At 32.7% G+C, this 14,250-nt stretch overlaps 1 protein-coding gene across 1 annotated transcript; it reads right to left on the minus strand.

The window, feature by feature from the left end:
* Positions 1 to 322: 322 nt before the first annotated feature.
* On the minus strand, positions 323 to 4,302 carry LOC130800915 (peptide methionine sulfoxide reductase A1-like). Its single transcript, XM_057664649.1, has 2 exons — positions 3,391 to 4,302; positions 323 to 814 (listed from the first exon to the last, which is right to left on the minus strand). The coding sequence occupies exons 1-2, from the start codon at positions 3,928 to 3,930 to the stop codon at positions 563 to 565; spliced, it is 792 nt and encodes a 263-aa protein (XP_057520632.1). The 5' UTR covers positions 3,931 to 4,302; the 3' UTR covers positions 323 to 562.
* Positions 4,303 to 14,250: the final 9,948 nt, after the last annotated feature.

Here is a 14,250-nt window from a genome sequence, read left to right on the forward strand (position 1 = left end):
ATAGATCAAGACCAAGATCAGATTTAGCCACATTCTCACCTTTACATGCTACCATAATGTTACATCTCTGAACAGTAACATTCCACAAGGAAGGAGTGAATTGTTTAAACGTAATCGATTAATCGGAATCGAGTATGAATCAACTCAAAATAACTGCACATAAAGATCAAATTAGATTGTCAAGATATTTACGTACACACATGAAGTTACGTACACACAAGAAGCGAAATTATATTGACGCAAAATATCATATCCGAAACTCGCCTGAGCAATCGAATGCACACCTCTACGAAGAACACAATCGAAACTAGGCACTAGCAGCTCTTATAAGAGTATCATAACATAACATTTACAGGCACACCACATTATACGGTTCATGGGCACAAGATGATAAGCTTTCAGCCACGCGAATAATTACAGGGGATGTGACATTGTGAGCTAATTCGGTAACAGAAATCTAAAACGAGCAAGATAAGCACGTTAAAATTCGTTGCGTTATATAAGCATAATGTAATCTAAGCAAGTATAAGGACCAAGAAATGCGTGGGCTTGAAAGATCAGATCAACCATAGCATCGAATTGGGTCATTGCAGCCTTTCTCGGTGGATTGTTTGAAACCAAAGCGTCCACCCTTGGCTAGGTACTGCTGATGATACTCTTCAGCTCTGTAGAACTTCTTAGCAGGCAGAATCTCAGTCACGATGGTCCTGTTCAGGAGCTTCTGTCGCCGATCCCTTGTTTCAATTGCATCTTTCTCTTGTTCGGGTGTGTAGAAGTATATTCCTGACCTGTATTGCGTCCCTACATCATTCCCCTGATACAAAAAGTCATCCAGCAGTCAGAACAAACTCGTTTGCAACCCCACCCCGAAAATCTTGAATTGATCATGAATACTTTCTGAAACCCTCCCAAAACATCTAAACAAACTTCATACATTCAAATAGAATAAAGACTCACATTTAAAGACGGGCTAACTAATAAGCATTGAAACAAGAAACTGGTGGAAAACAAAAAAAAGACAACCAATTGTGGTCTGATGGAATCCGAAGATCTTGATCTACAGGAGAAATACATTCAAATAGAAGATCCCGCACCACCTCTCGTCTTTTTTCCTGCCCTGGCTTACTTCGAAAGGGTAGACAATAGGAAGAATACAGGCACCAAGCACTAATATATCATGATTCTCATCAATCATCATGTCATTATGCACAATACAACGTGAATCTCAAAAAAGACCCTAAGATACTTCAAACAAAATTGTGCCCCAAACCAACATTAGTCGTGAACTTTAGGAAAAACATCTAGCGTGTTTAATGAACGGATAAAACTAGCGATTAGTCCATATCCTGGTCGACCGATGAAAGTTGAAGTGCTTACCCAACAAATTAAAATGCCCTTTTGACACCCAAACTTCTAATCAAAACCTGGCCTTTCGACACCCGCTTTTAAAATAAAATGATGATGGTCATGATGCTATTTATGGAACTGAAGAGGAAATATACTTCAATCAGGATTGACATATTAAAAGAGCTAAAAAAACAGCAAACAAAATCTCAAGGAACACCATCCTTTTCCATTCTTCTTTATCTTTCTACTATCTGTTAAAAATTGCTACACATTTCTTTTTAGTTTGTTTATTTTACTTTGCCACGTTTCTTTTTATGGAAATGTCCCCACCTTTCTTTGTGTCAACTCCCCACGTTGCAATTTCAAAGTGACATACGGAGTGATCCATAGACATCTTGTCTTAAAAAACCTTGTCTTGTTCCAAGTGCTGAAATGACAACAAAAGGTGTTCTATGTCTTGCATCACTCTTAACTTTCTGTTGCATATATGCTTCCAGCTTCATCCAGCCCACTCTTAACACTTCCACAAAAACTCTTACGGCCCGTTTGGTTGCTGTACTAAATGGTAGTAATAAGAATGATTATAGTGTGAATTTCATAAAATTTACCATGTCACTCCCGTGGTAATAAATCTTAATCATAAAAAAGTAAAACAAGCATGACCGCTAAACTTGTCATGAGATTTTCTCATCAAATTTACACTAAATTTTCATTACTATTCTCACCATTAAATACAGACTAACAAACAGGCCGTTAGAAATCTCTTTCCACATAAAAGTGCTAGGCTTTTTCGAACCTTAAAAATATAGTCAATGACATGATGGCCTCAAATTCAAACTTTTGACCTTAAATTTCAATCTAGAAAAGATTATGGCAACTAACAGGATGGAGAATTGACAAGGAAGACAAGGATATATAACAGTGAAAAAGGATGAAACTTGAAAGAAGCAAACTTTAAAACCTCTCCTACACAAAACAACAGTCAACCTTTGACTAGTATGAGAGCAAAGAGAATGTATAACGGTTCAATGGTGGGCAAATACAAACCAATAATAAAACACAGTTTTCACTTTGATTCTTTCTAGTTTCTACTTAATTAGAGAATATATGCAATAACAAAACAGGCCCCAACGAATAAAAATGGTGGACAATATAAGGAGCAGTAATAAAATACTTCCTTCTATTCACTCTAATAGTAGCGAATGTATCTGAAATTTTCTTCACTTGCAAGGAGATGCCTTTTCTAATACTCCCTCCATCCCAAATCTATGTTTCACATTGTTATTCATACGAGTCGATTATTTTTAATAACCCGAACATATCTTTGGGATGGAGGAAGCAATAAAGTTGATCATACAAACAAAAAAAATGTTAGCTAGGATAACATCAAACTTAAACCTTACATTCATTAAGAAAATACTAGGAATATGGAGTAATTTAAGAAACACAAACCCACAAGTATATGATTACATTAATCTAGTTAATCTAGTAGTATTCAAGCAAAAGATAATCAATTCTCAAAATTCATCAAACATAATAGAGAGCACTAACTTAACAAATTACATTAACCAATAAAAATATCATATTCACTAGCCATTAGCAATCAAAATGTGCATCATCGTCAGCTAAGCACATAATCAACCAATTCCACACTCAAAACCCAAAAGATGGTCCAAAAGATATGTGTTCTACTCATTTTTTTTTCCAAATCTCTTCCCTTCAAGAGAAATTAAGTCTTCAACAAAATCCCTCCATTTCCCTCCCTTATCCTATCAAAGGAGGGATTAGCATTCTTCTTTTTCTATTCTCTTCCTCTCCCTCTCTCCAAACATCAATGTAAGAGTAGTATATCATCAATATAGAAATATTAAAGAAGCACTACATAAATCACATTTATCAACAAAAATCTTGAAACCCATTAGTTATTAACAATCAAAATGCCCAATATCATCAACTTAAACTCAATAAAGTACTCTATCAATGCAAAACAAAACCCCAAAATTCAATGAAAACTCAAATACCCATTTGAAAAAAGGAACTCACTTGGCGATTAAGGGTAGTAGGATCATGCCTAGACCAAAAAACATCAAGAAGAGTCTCAAAACTACACTCTTTAGGATCATACTGAATTCTAACAACTTCAGAATGATTAGTCATCCCACTACAAATATCTTCATAAGTAGGGTTATCAGTAAAACCTTGAGTATACCCTACTTCAGTACGAGTAACACCAGGAACTCTTTGGAAAGCCAATTCAACACCCCAAAAACACCCAGCACCAAATTGAGCAAATTGTTGCCCAGGTGCAGGCAAATCATCATCTGGGCCTTGAGCAATTGAAGAAATCATGGAAGTTTCAGGTGATCTTGAACCAAAACCCAGTTTTCCAAGGAGATTATTCATGGGGCTTTTGAAACTAAAAAGAGAAAGAGTTCTAGGTGATGGTGGGGATGAAGGTTTTGATGAAAATGGGAAAGAAAGACAACGAGAAAAAGAAGAAGAAGAAGAAGAAGGAACAGATGATTTGTTGAATTTGAAGAGTAATGGAAGGGATGGAGATGAGGAAGATATTGTCTTTAACATTGTAACACAATTTTCTTGGAATTTCTGAAGGGAAGTGAAGATTTGGGGAAGATTTTTTCTGGTTTGGAAGTTGAATTGTTCTTGAAAGACAAGGTTCTTAATGGCTAAAGAAAGGAAAGGAAAGGAAAGGAAAAGATCTACAGTAATTTAGACAGAATTAGGTTCGTCTAGAGGATTACTTGTGTTCTTGTAATGATACTCCTATTTGGCTATTTGGAAGGATGTTCATTGATATTTGGGAAGGTTGTTAGTTTTTTTGTGTGTTCTAATGCAGTTGTACTACTGTTTGTAGGATTGCCTGACGTGGTGTTATTTGATTCATTGAAGATATTTTATCTCTACCTTCTAGTCTCTACACGGTTGTAACTATGACTTGGTTTTGGGTTTTGACTCTATTGAGATTACGGAGACTCTATAAAATAACACAATTTTTTGTGATCGAATATATCTTTGAGAATATTTTTAATTGAATCGGCACATAAAGAAAAATATAAAAAAATTATTAATATTAAACTTTAATGGATTGGGCATGAGAAATAGTCTCTCAAAAGACTAGCTGATGAAACAATACAAGTTTTTGTAATACTCCGACTTCGTATGGGCTAACTATTTATGACCATATTGGTTATGGATTGTTTCTACGAATTAATACAAGACTTTATATCATTTTGTCCGAATCAACAATAACTACCCATATAGATTATAGACTAATCCTACAAATAATCAATACAAGTTTTTGTAATACTTTGAAGTTTGAAGACTGGTCTTGTGTGACTATGCATAGAAATAATAAACTAACTCGAATTTTATTAGATTATATAATATATCATGAGGTGTATAAAATAATACTAGTAATTTTTGTTTGTTCTTACTTTTTTTACTTAGTTTATATTCATCATTAAATAATACAACAATTTGTGACTTTGAAAACTAAAATAAAAATAAAAATTAAATAGACAAAATTAGAAAAGAGAGTTTGATCAACCAAAAACAATTGACAAAAGGACTATACAAACGGAATAATAAGAAACACAATTTATCTCAAGATAAAATTGCGATATTAATAACAATAATCTCAATTCTCAAGATAATGTTTGAGGTCAACATCAACTAATACAAGGGCAAATCCTAAATACTAGTATAAAATGAGTTTAACACTCACCTGTATACGTGTATTAAACTAGCTAAACTATTATTTTATATATCACAATCAAACATTAATAAGATTTTTACAATTAATTCAAAGAGACATCAGCAATTTGGACAAAAATCAAGCTAAGTCAGAAGTTAAAACATTGAATATAAGTTAAATTTGTCCATGTCAGCAGTTAGATAAGTATAATTAGACTTGACTAAACTGCTCAATCCATGTAATACTGATTTTAAACGTAGGGATAAACTTAATCTTAAGATAATGACACAAGCCTACCAAACCATATCTACTACTACCAATTTTATGTTTTATCGATTGGTGTGACATAATTAATTAATTTTTCATAATTTTCACTTTATGTGTGACACAAGCCTACCAAAAAAGTATATAAGAATATAATGGTGTAAATGTTGTTAATTTCACTTTAACTTTGTTAATTAAATATATAAATAAAGTTACATAAAGTTAGTAGGTTGCAAAACATATGACAAGTTCAAACCTTTACTTTACGTACATTAAAAATGAACTTTATTATTGGAAACACCATATATTGAATATAGTAACAAAAAATTTTGTATGTAAACTTGATATTAATTCTAGGCGAGATGCTCTTTCCTGAAACATTATTTTCTCCCTACTACGGTGCTTGGGAATATAAATCGGAAATATGTTCTGAGGTACAAAGAATTACGCTAAATTCCTAGTACAAGGAACTTAGAACGACATGAGAAAACTTACGTGGAAGAAGAAATGGAAATTTACAATCAAGGATTGCAAGTTCTTTATGTAAAGTACTAGAGAAGAAAAGAAAAATCATAAATTGCATGTATATTCTATGTACATCTCATGTAAAGAATAACTTACGCATGTCTTTTATATTTATAAAAAAACATATAACCATTCATGAAGTAATATGTCACTTCATGAACCGCAACATCGATTCACGAATCAATGTCGATATTAAATCAATTCATCCCAATAATTCAGTTAATATAACCATATTAAACGTAGGTAGTTATTGCATAACTAACAAAACCGAATAAAACGAACATTGCAAAAACCAGTGCGAAAGTCGCGAGCCGCGACTAGGCCAATTCGCGAGCCGCAACCTGTGCTTATACCAAAACAGAAACTTTTTGCAATCTTAGGATATTTCCAATTAATTATTAATTTAATTAATTTATTTGATTTAATTAATTATAATTTTCGATGACCATTATACCCTCTAAATGACAACAGTAAACATATTCTTAATCTTAAAATAATGACAACCCTACCAAAATAGTAAGTTTTAATTATCAACTTGCTTACACCTTCGCACGATGGTAAAATATAATGGGTCTGTTGATATATTTCATCATGAACAATAATTTGAAACCATTAACTAATTAGCATGATAGTTTTTAAATCTATTATGATCGCTGTGTAATTTTAAGTATCTCTTATAAGTTCTTGGAAATATTGTTTTGAATATATAAGGGCTTAATTATTTAAAAATAATTAATAATAGAAATTATTTACAGTCTTACATCAAGTTAGCAAATAGACAATAAATAAGATTATTCAGGACAATCACTAGTGAAAAAAACGTATCTGCTGCTAATTATTTGTTGCGGTTTTTAATATACGCAGCAATAAATAGGAAAAACAATTAGAAAAAAAAATTTACAAATGCTGCGGTTTTCAAGTAGCCCGCAGCATATAAGCTTTAGGATCATCAAATGCTGCGGTTTATTCTTTGCCCGCAGCATATAACAATAAAATAAATTCATCAAATGCTGCAATTTGTTCTTTGCCCGCAGCATATAACCTCTTCAAAAACCCGCCTTTTAACGTTATAACCTCTTCAAAGAACCCATTGCACGATTGTTTCTTCTCTTCAATCCCTCTTCTGCATCATCTTTGTTCTTATTCTTCTTCATCATTCTTGCTCTTCTTCATCATCTATTGCTTTAAACTGCCGATTGTACGTACATTGTTGTTGCTCTTCTTAAACCCACGAAATTTGGGCTTAGTTCTTGCTCTTCTTCAAGATATAATTTTTTGAAGCTTAGTTCTCAAACCCATTGTTGTTCAAGCTTCATTAATTGTGTACGTTTTAGGGCTTAGTTTTTTTATACTAATTTTTTTTTCATTGTATAGGTTATACGCAACCCAAAACCCACGAAAATTCAAGGTATAATTTTCATTTTGTTATGTAAATTAGGTTTAAATTTATCATAATTTATCAATGTGTATGTAGTTGTTGTTTTTAAGTTTTAAATTTATCATACATTTCATGTTTTGTTATATTTTTAAGTAATTTCTTATGTGTATGTAGTTGTGGTTTTTAAGTTTTAAATTTATCATAATTTTTTTATAGTTTGTGAATTAGGTTTAATTAGGGTTGTTAATGGTTAAATTTATTATTATTTGGGTTAAAACAATCTTCTTATTAGAATATACATATTTTTTGAACAATTTATAAATTATGATGGTTTATTATTAATATTGTAAATTAGGGTTTAAAGAGTGTGTTGCTACTCAATCCCGTACGATGCCACCTGATGAAGTAGCAACCCTCCGAGCAGAAATTGCGAAGGACGTTCTCGCCAAGGTGGCACTCGTGTTGCAAAAGATGGGAGCACCCACTGTTGACTTGGCAAACCTGATTGTCGAGGATCAGCAAAGTCAACATGGGGATCCTAACGCTTCGGTCGAGCCAACACCCGAGCCCATTACTCCCGTAGCACCCCAGCCCATTACTACCCTTGAAGGGAAAAACCCCACACCGGAGACCATGTACTTCGTTGCTCAAAATCCGGAGCCAACTCCGGAGCTAGTGGTACAGGTACATAGTTTTTAAACATATAAGAACTTATTAATTTAAATTGCAACGCGTTTTAATATTTTATTATGATGCTTATTATACTAAACTTAACAATTTTCAGGAGGCGACTCCTTGTTCTCTTTTGCTGCCTCTGTTAGGTATTGCTAGTGATACCGACTTAACTGAGGTTGCATATGGTGTGGCCCAGCCAACCAAAGAGGACCAAACAGTGCATTCGATGCCTGTTACAAGTGGCCACATCAGTGTGACCGTGGAAACCATTCTAAAGGGGTTTGAAGATTTCTCACTCCCGGTTCCAATGCCAGAATGGAGCCTTGAGAAACTATCAGACGCCCTAGGTAATTTCGTCACATGGCCATATGCTTGGGTCCGATTCACTAACATGGTAATAATCATTTGTACCTTATTTATTTTTATTTTTTTAATTGCATGCTTACACTAATTTAATTGTATAAATTGAAATAGCAGACCAAAGGGATCTAGGACAGAGATCGGTTCCTCATCAAAGGTGTCGACTGAGTCAAAGTCGATGGCAATCACTCCAATTTTGACTGATGCGGAGCTAAAAGATCTCTCTCAACATTGCAAATGGCTGCATACTTGTGCATCTCGCATAAGTGAGAAGGACCCAATCATTCTAAACCTGCAGACGGAACAATTCTGCTTTGTAGAGAGCCCATTTGTAATTATTGATCCTAAAGACATTGAGCAATTTTTGAGAGGAGAGATGTTGAACGTAGCTCTTATCCATGTCTACATGAGGTGATGTTCATTATCTTACAAGTTAGGCATTGTTGTTTAATTGTTTTAATAACCAAATTACTGACAAAATTTTCTTATTCGTGAGTTTAGTGCGGCTTACGAGGAGCTAAATTCTTGCGAACCTCCAATAAAAATTGGATGGTTTTATCCTGAGTCGATTTCGGATACTAAAAGTGTAAATGGTCCAGATGACGTCAAAGCATACATTGAGACTTCTTTGACTAATTCCCTTGCATCTAAACACACGTTCATTCTGGCTCCATATGTGGAAGAGTAAGTTTTGTTTTTGAAATTAAACGATTTTTAAGTTCACACAATCTCTAATTTGTTGATTTTAAATTTGCATTTGTAGTTTGCATTGGATACTTTTGGTCATTTGTCCTTTAACGAACATTGTGCACGTCTTCGATTCGTTACAAAAACCTCAAAGCCCGCCTCGCAACACAAAATTTAAAGCGTTGTTGAATGCGTACGTAATATTAATTATTTTACCAATTTGATTTAATTAAGTGTTATATATATATATATATATATATATATATATATATATATATATATATATATATATATATATATATATATATATATATATATATATATATATATATATATATATATATATATATAGATATATATATATATATATATATATATATAGATTTTGGATCAAATGAGAAGGGGTATGAAAATGAGAAGGGTGAGAAGTAATCTAAACCATTCATTTTTTGATCAACGGACAGATTTAATTAGCATTTTTTCATAGTTGCACGCGGTTCAATTTGGATTTTTCATGTAATTTGAACCGGTTTTTTATTGATTAACCGGTTCAATATATAAAGAATTTTTTTTTTCTCTCTCCTACTTTACTTTCTCGACATTTTCTTTGCGTTCCATCCTCAAGAATTTTCGTCTTCCTCCCGTTCATTTTTCTTGGATTTTATTTGTTCTTCAATCGTTTGAATCTCAACCGTTCCATCCTGCTTTACTTTCGTTTGAATCTCGACATTTTCATTGTTCTTCAATCGTTCTTGGATTTTATTTCAGGTATTTCAGTTCTTGATTTAAGGGTTTATTTTCTTCGATTTTTGGTGTTTATTTGAATATTACTATGGTATTTGATATTTAGGGTTAATTTCTGTTGATATTATTTGATATTACTCTGCTTTACTTCGATTTTCATCTTGTTCTGCGACTTTTCATTTTCATTCGATTTTTAGGGTTAATTTCTTCATCTTGTTCTGCGACTTTACTTCGATGTTTTGATTTTTTTAGTCTCGACATTTTGATATTATTTTTGGTTTAATTCTGGTATTTTAAATCTTCGATTATCACTTTTTTTTTTAGTTGTCATGGCAAAAACAAGAGGTTCGTCAACTTCGAAGTCAGGTCATCAACGAGGTCGCAGTATTCCAGTTGATATTCCCTCCACTTCTAATTTACATTTGAATTCCAACACAAGAAAGAGAAGAGCTGAGGAAACTGACAATGTACAACAAAGGTCTGTAAGGTATGTTGAATTCCAAAATTGTAATTCCAACAAAGTATTCCAGGTCATCAACATTGTAATTATTCATAGTCATAGTATCCTTTATTGATAACATAGTATCTTTTTCTAAGAACATTGTATATTTTTTTTGTTGTTGCAGGTTGAGATCTACATTCCAGACAAAAAGTAGACCTTCTCAATTGATCAAATTGATGAAGGGATTCACTGAGAAACAAAAAATCTCAGTGAGAGAGATTGGTTTTGGTGGCCTTCTTAATTTAAAGTTATGTAGAAATCCATCTGCAATGCTTGGTTGGCTTGTAGATTGTTTTGATCCCGGTAGTTGTATGTTTTCGATAGACTCTTTCAAGTGCTTTCCCATTTCTGAATATGATGTATATGATGTTTTTTGTCTACCTCTGAACCCAAACAATGATGTAGATATAGTTTCAAGGTGTGCGAACAAGTATAATCCTGATTTTCCCTTGAAACAAGAATTTAGATCCTTTTTTGGTTATGAAGATACAAATGCAGCAATTCCTTTAGAATTGCTTGAACGAATGATCCCTAGGATGATTGATGGTGGGGATGAGTTCAAGCAACTTTTTGTGTTGCATGCTATTTCTTCTTTCTTAGCCCCAACCCAAAACAGAACAATAGACCTTAAGATTGTAAAGTCTATAGTAGATTCGAATAAGATTAGTTCTTTTAATTGGTGTAAGTATGTGCTTGATCAGTTTTGTGACTCTGTTGTTAGATATCGTAAAGGAAAGGTGCAAATTTTTTCTGGATGCATTGTTTTGTTGGAAATAATTTATTTTCATCGTTTGAAATTCAAGAATATCTCTTTGCCATCCTCTTTACCCCTTATCTCTCATTGGACTGGTAAGGATGTGTCAAAAAGAATTAAGGAGGAAACATCTGCTAATCATTTTGGCAGTGGTTTAATTTTGAGTACATATCCCGTGAGTCAGACGATGGTTTTTGAGTATGGTCAAGCTGTTGGGTTAAAGGTGAACAACGTTGATATTGGTCAACCAAGTGTAAATGCAGAACCCTTCAGAGATCAAACAGTGCAAGACGATGATAAAATTGAGTTTCACTTGCCGTTAAATGCAATGCGTAATTCTGAAATACGCCAAGTAGTTGAGGATGTAAGTATGATCTTACTTATTTATGTATAACAAACATTTTAATGATAACACAGTAGCATTCTCCTGTATCTTTAAGTATGATCAAACACAGTAGCATTTTAATCACAAACATTTTAAGTATGATAACACAGTAGCATTCTCCTGTATCTTTAAGTATGATCAAACACAGTAGCATTTTAATGATAACATTTTAATGATATGCACAGTAGCATTTTAAGTATGTAAGTGTAAGTATGATCAAACAGTAGCATTCTCCTGTATAACAAACATTTTTCAAATTTTCAAAATAGAACACAGTAGCTATACATTGTCATAGTAACTTTTAATCACAACATAGTATCTTTTTCTAAGAACATAGTAGCATTCACCTTGGCAACAAATATTTTTCAAAATTTCAAAACAGAACACAGTAGCTATACACAGTCATAGTAACTTTTAATGATAACATAGTATCTTTTTCTAAGAACATAGTAGCATTCACTTTTGGAAAATAATCATAACATAGTATTTTTTTTTATAATGTCATAGTTACTTTTAATTTGAACAACATTTAACTTTATCTTTACTTATTTTTGTAGGAAATATGTGAGTTGCTGATGCTGATGAGGAGAGACACTCAAGTTGTCTCCGAGTTTTACATGCAGAAAATTAAGTTGTTTTTAGAACAAAAACGTTCATTTTCTTCTCCTCCTGTCCCTTTTCCTGATGTTCCTTCTACCTCATCCACACCTTTTTCTGAAACCCAAAGTTTTTTCATGAATCCTACCGTGCTCAATACAATCGATGAGATAGTTGACACGGTTAAATGGGTTACCTCTATTCCCAGGATGGTGAATGAGGTTTTTGTTGCTGATGAGGGTGATGTAGATGTAGATGTAGTGGATGAGGTTGAATTGGATCAAGTTGTAAATAATGTTGTAAATAATGTTGTTGATGAGGGTGATGATGATGTTGTAAATAATATCACTGTTTTTGAAAGCCATGGTTATGAGAATGTATTGATACATGGCAGGGCTAAGTGTTCCATTCCTTTCAGAGGTGTGAATGATAAATTTACATATGTTTCACATCTGCTGAAGTCAAACAAAAAATATATGAGAACTCTTGGTTCGTTACTTCAAGAAACAGTTGACTATTGTTTTGTTTCTGATCAATGTTTTGACAATAGGTGAGTCTTTTTTTTGGTTTTTCTTTTTATGTGATTTTTGTTTTTTATTATACTTATTTTATTCCTTTTTATTTGACAGTGAATTGCTCGTTAATTATGAGGACAATTTGAGGATTCAAAGGGAAGAGTTTTATACTCTTGGGGATCCCTCAAAGTGTACTCATGTTTCTGTTGTGGATTGTTGGTGTTTATTGCTCAATGAAAATGAAAAGAACAAGCAATCTTCAAAAAAGTTCTTCTTTAGTGCTAGTTCTAGTGTACGTTTTTTGTCATTTTTATTCTAAATTACTTTTCTTTTATTTTGAATTATTTTTAGTTATTTCATTGTTTTTTTTTACAGCTTGCTTTGTTGGATTTTAATAATAATGGTGGTTCTGAACAAATTGATTTAATTTGTGATTCTTGGGTCAAATGGGTGGATTTCAACCAAGTTGATTTGACTAAGTTTGATCTGGTAAGATATTTTTTTAATGATTGATTGGCTTATATAGTCACTATTTTAGTTGTTATAGCTACTAATAGGTAGTTAGTACTTGTGCAGTCACTTTTTTTTAGATATATTTATTGATTCAGTGATATATAATATACAGATTGTTGTCCCGATATTGAAAGGCAGTCAGTACTTCTTACTTCTTCTGAATATGAAGTTAAGAATGGTTCAATGGATAGACAATGTGAACCATACTGCTGTTTCAGAAGAAGAAATTAGAAAGCTCGGTGACACTATGGTATGTGTAGCATTTTATTATCCTGAAAAACCTTTTGCCTATGTTGCTAAGATTATGAAATATTTATTAATAAATATTTAAATGAAACTTTTGTAGAAAGATTTGTTGTCAACAATTTTTGATGATAAGATGCAAGCTACTCATGTTATTCCATTATGGAAAATGGAACAAGTTCCCACCGATTGGAAAATGACTGCTAGGACGAACATTGAAAGTGATGTATTTATGATGATGAGCATGCTGTTTTTCGAGGGAACAGTTGATTTCCAGTGTCCAATATTGAATGCAGTTACGATTTTTCTTCTTAATATTATCTTTAAATGTATTTTTTTGAATGACATTCTAATTAAAAGATTCAAACTAAATGTATTTTCTTTTTATGTAGGCTCCATTGAGACATGTGGCAAGAGTTAAGATTGCCGGATCTTTATTGTTATCTGATTTGAACAAACAAAGATCCAAAGTTTTAGAAGAGCTGTCCAATTTTAAAGATAAAAGACGCTCCATTGCCAAACAAGTTTCTATCAGAAGATTAAAGATTCGTTAATGTGAAGTACAAGATGAAGTTTGTGAATTTTTAAGTTGTACAAACATTTGATGGAACATAGTAGATAATCAGGCACTTAGGCTTAGGCTTTAGGTCCAAACTCCAAAGTGTTAGCAGGACTTGAAACATTATGGTGATTGGACTTTGAAACATTAAGTATTAAACCTGCAAGAGCAAGGTTTACACAAGCATTGATTTTCTTTCTAATTAAACATTATGCTCATCGTATAAAGCCAAAAGCAAGATTTTAGGCTCTAATTCCCTTATCACATACAATTATGCAAAGTCATTTACAATTAGGCTTAATGAACTTTGACTTATTTTATTCAAAAAAACATTTCTCAAAAATTGGAAAAAAAAAAAATTAGGCTTAATGAACTTTTTAATTTTTCCAAGAAGAAGCTGATGGTAAGGCACAGCAAACAAGTAAGTGCACTAAACAACAAAGACTAAGAGATGTGGGCTAACAGGTGAACAAGTAAGTATGAGCTT

This window comes from Amaranthus tricolor, chromosome 15 (genome assembly GCF_026212465.1).
Source record: "Amaranthus tricolor cultivar Red isolate AtriRed21 chromosome 15, ASM2621246v1, whole genome shotgun sequence".
NCBI classification, from domain to species: Eukaryota; Viridiplantae; Streptophyta; class Magnoliopsida; order Caryophyllales; family Amaranthaceae; genus Amaranthus; species Amaranthus tricolor.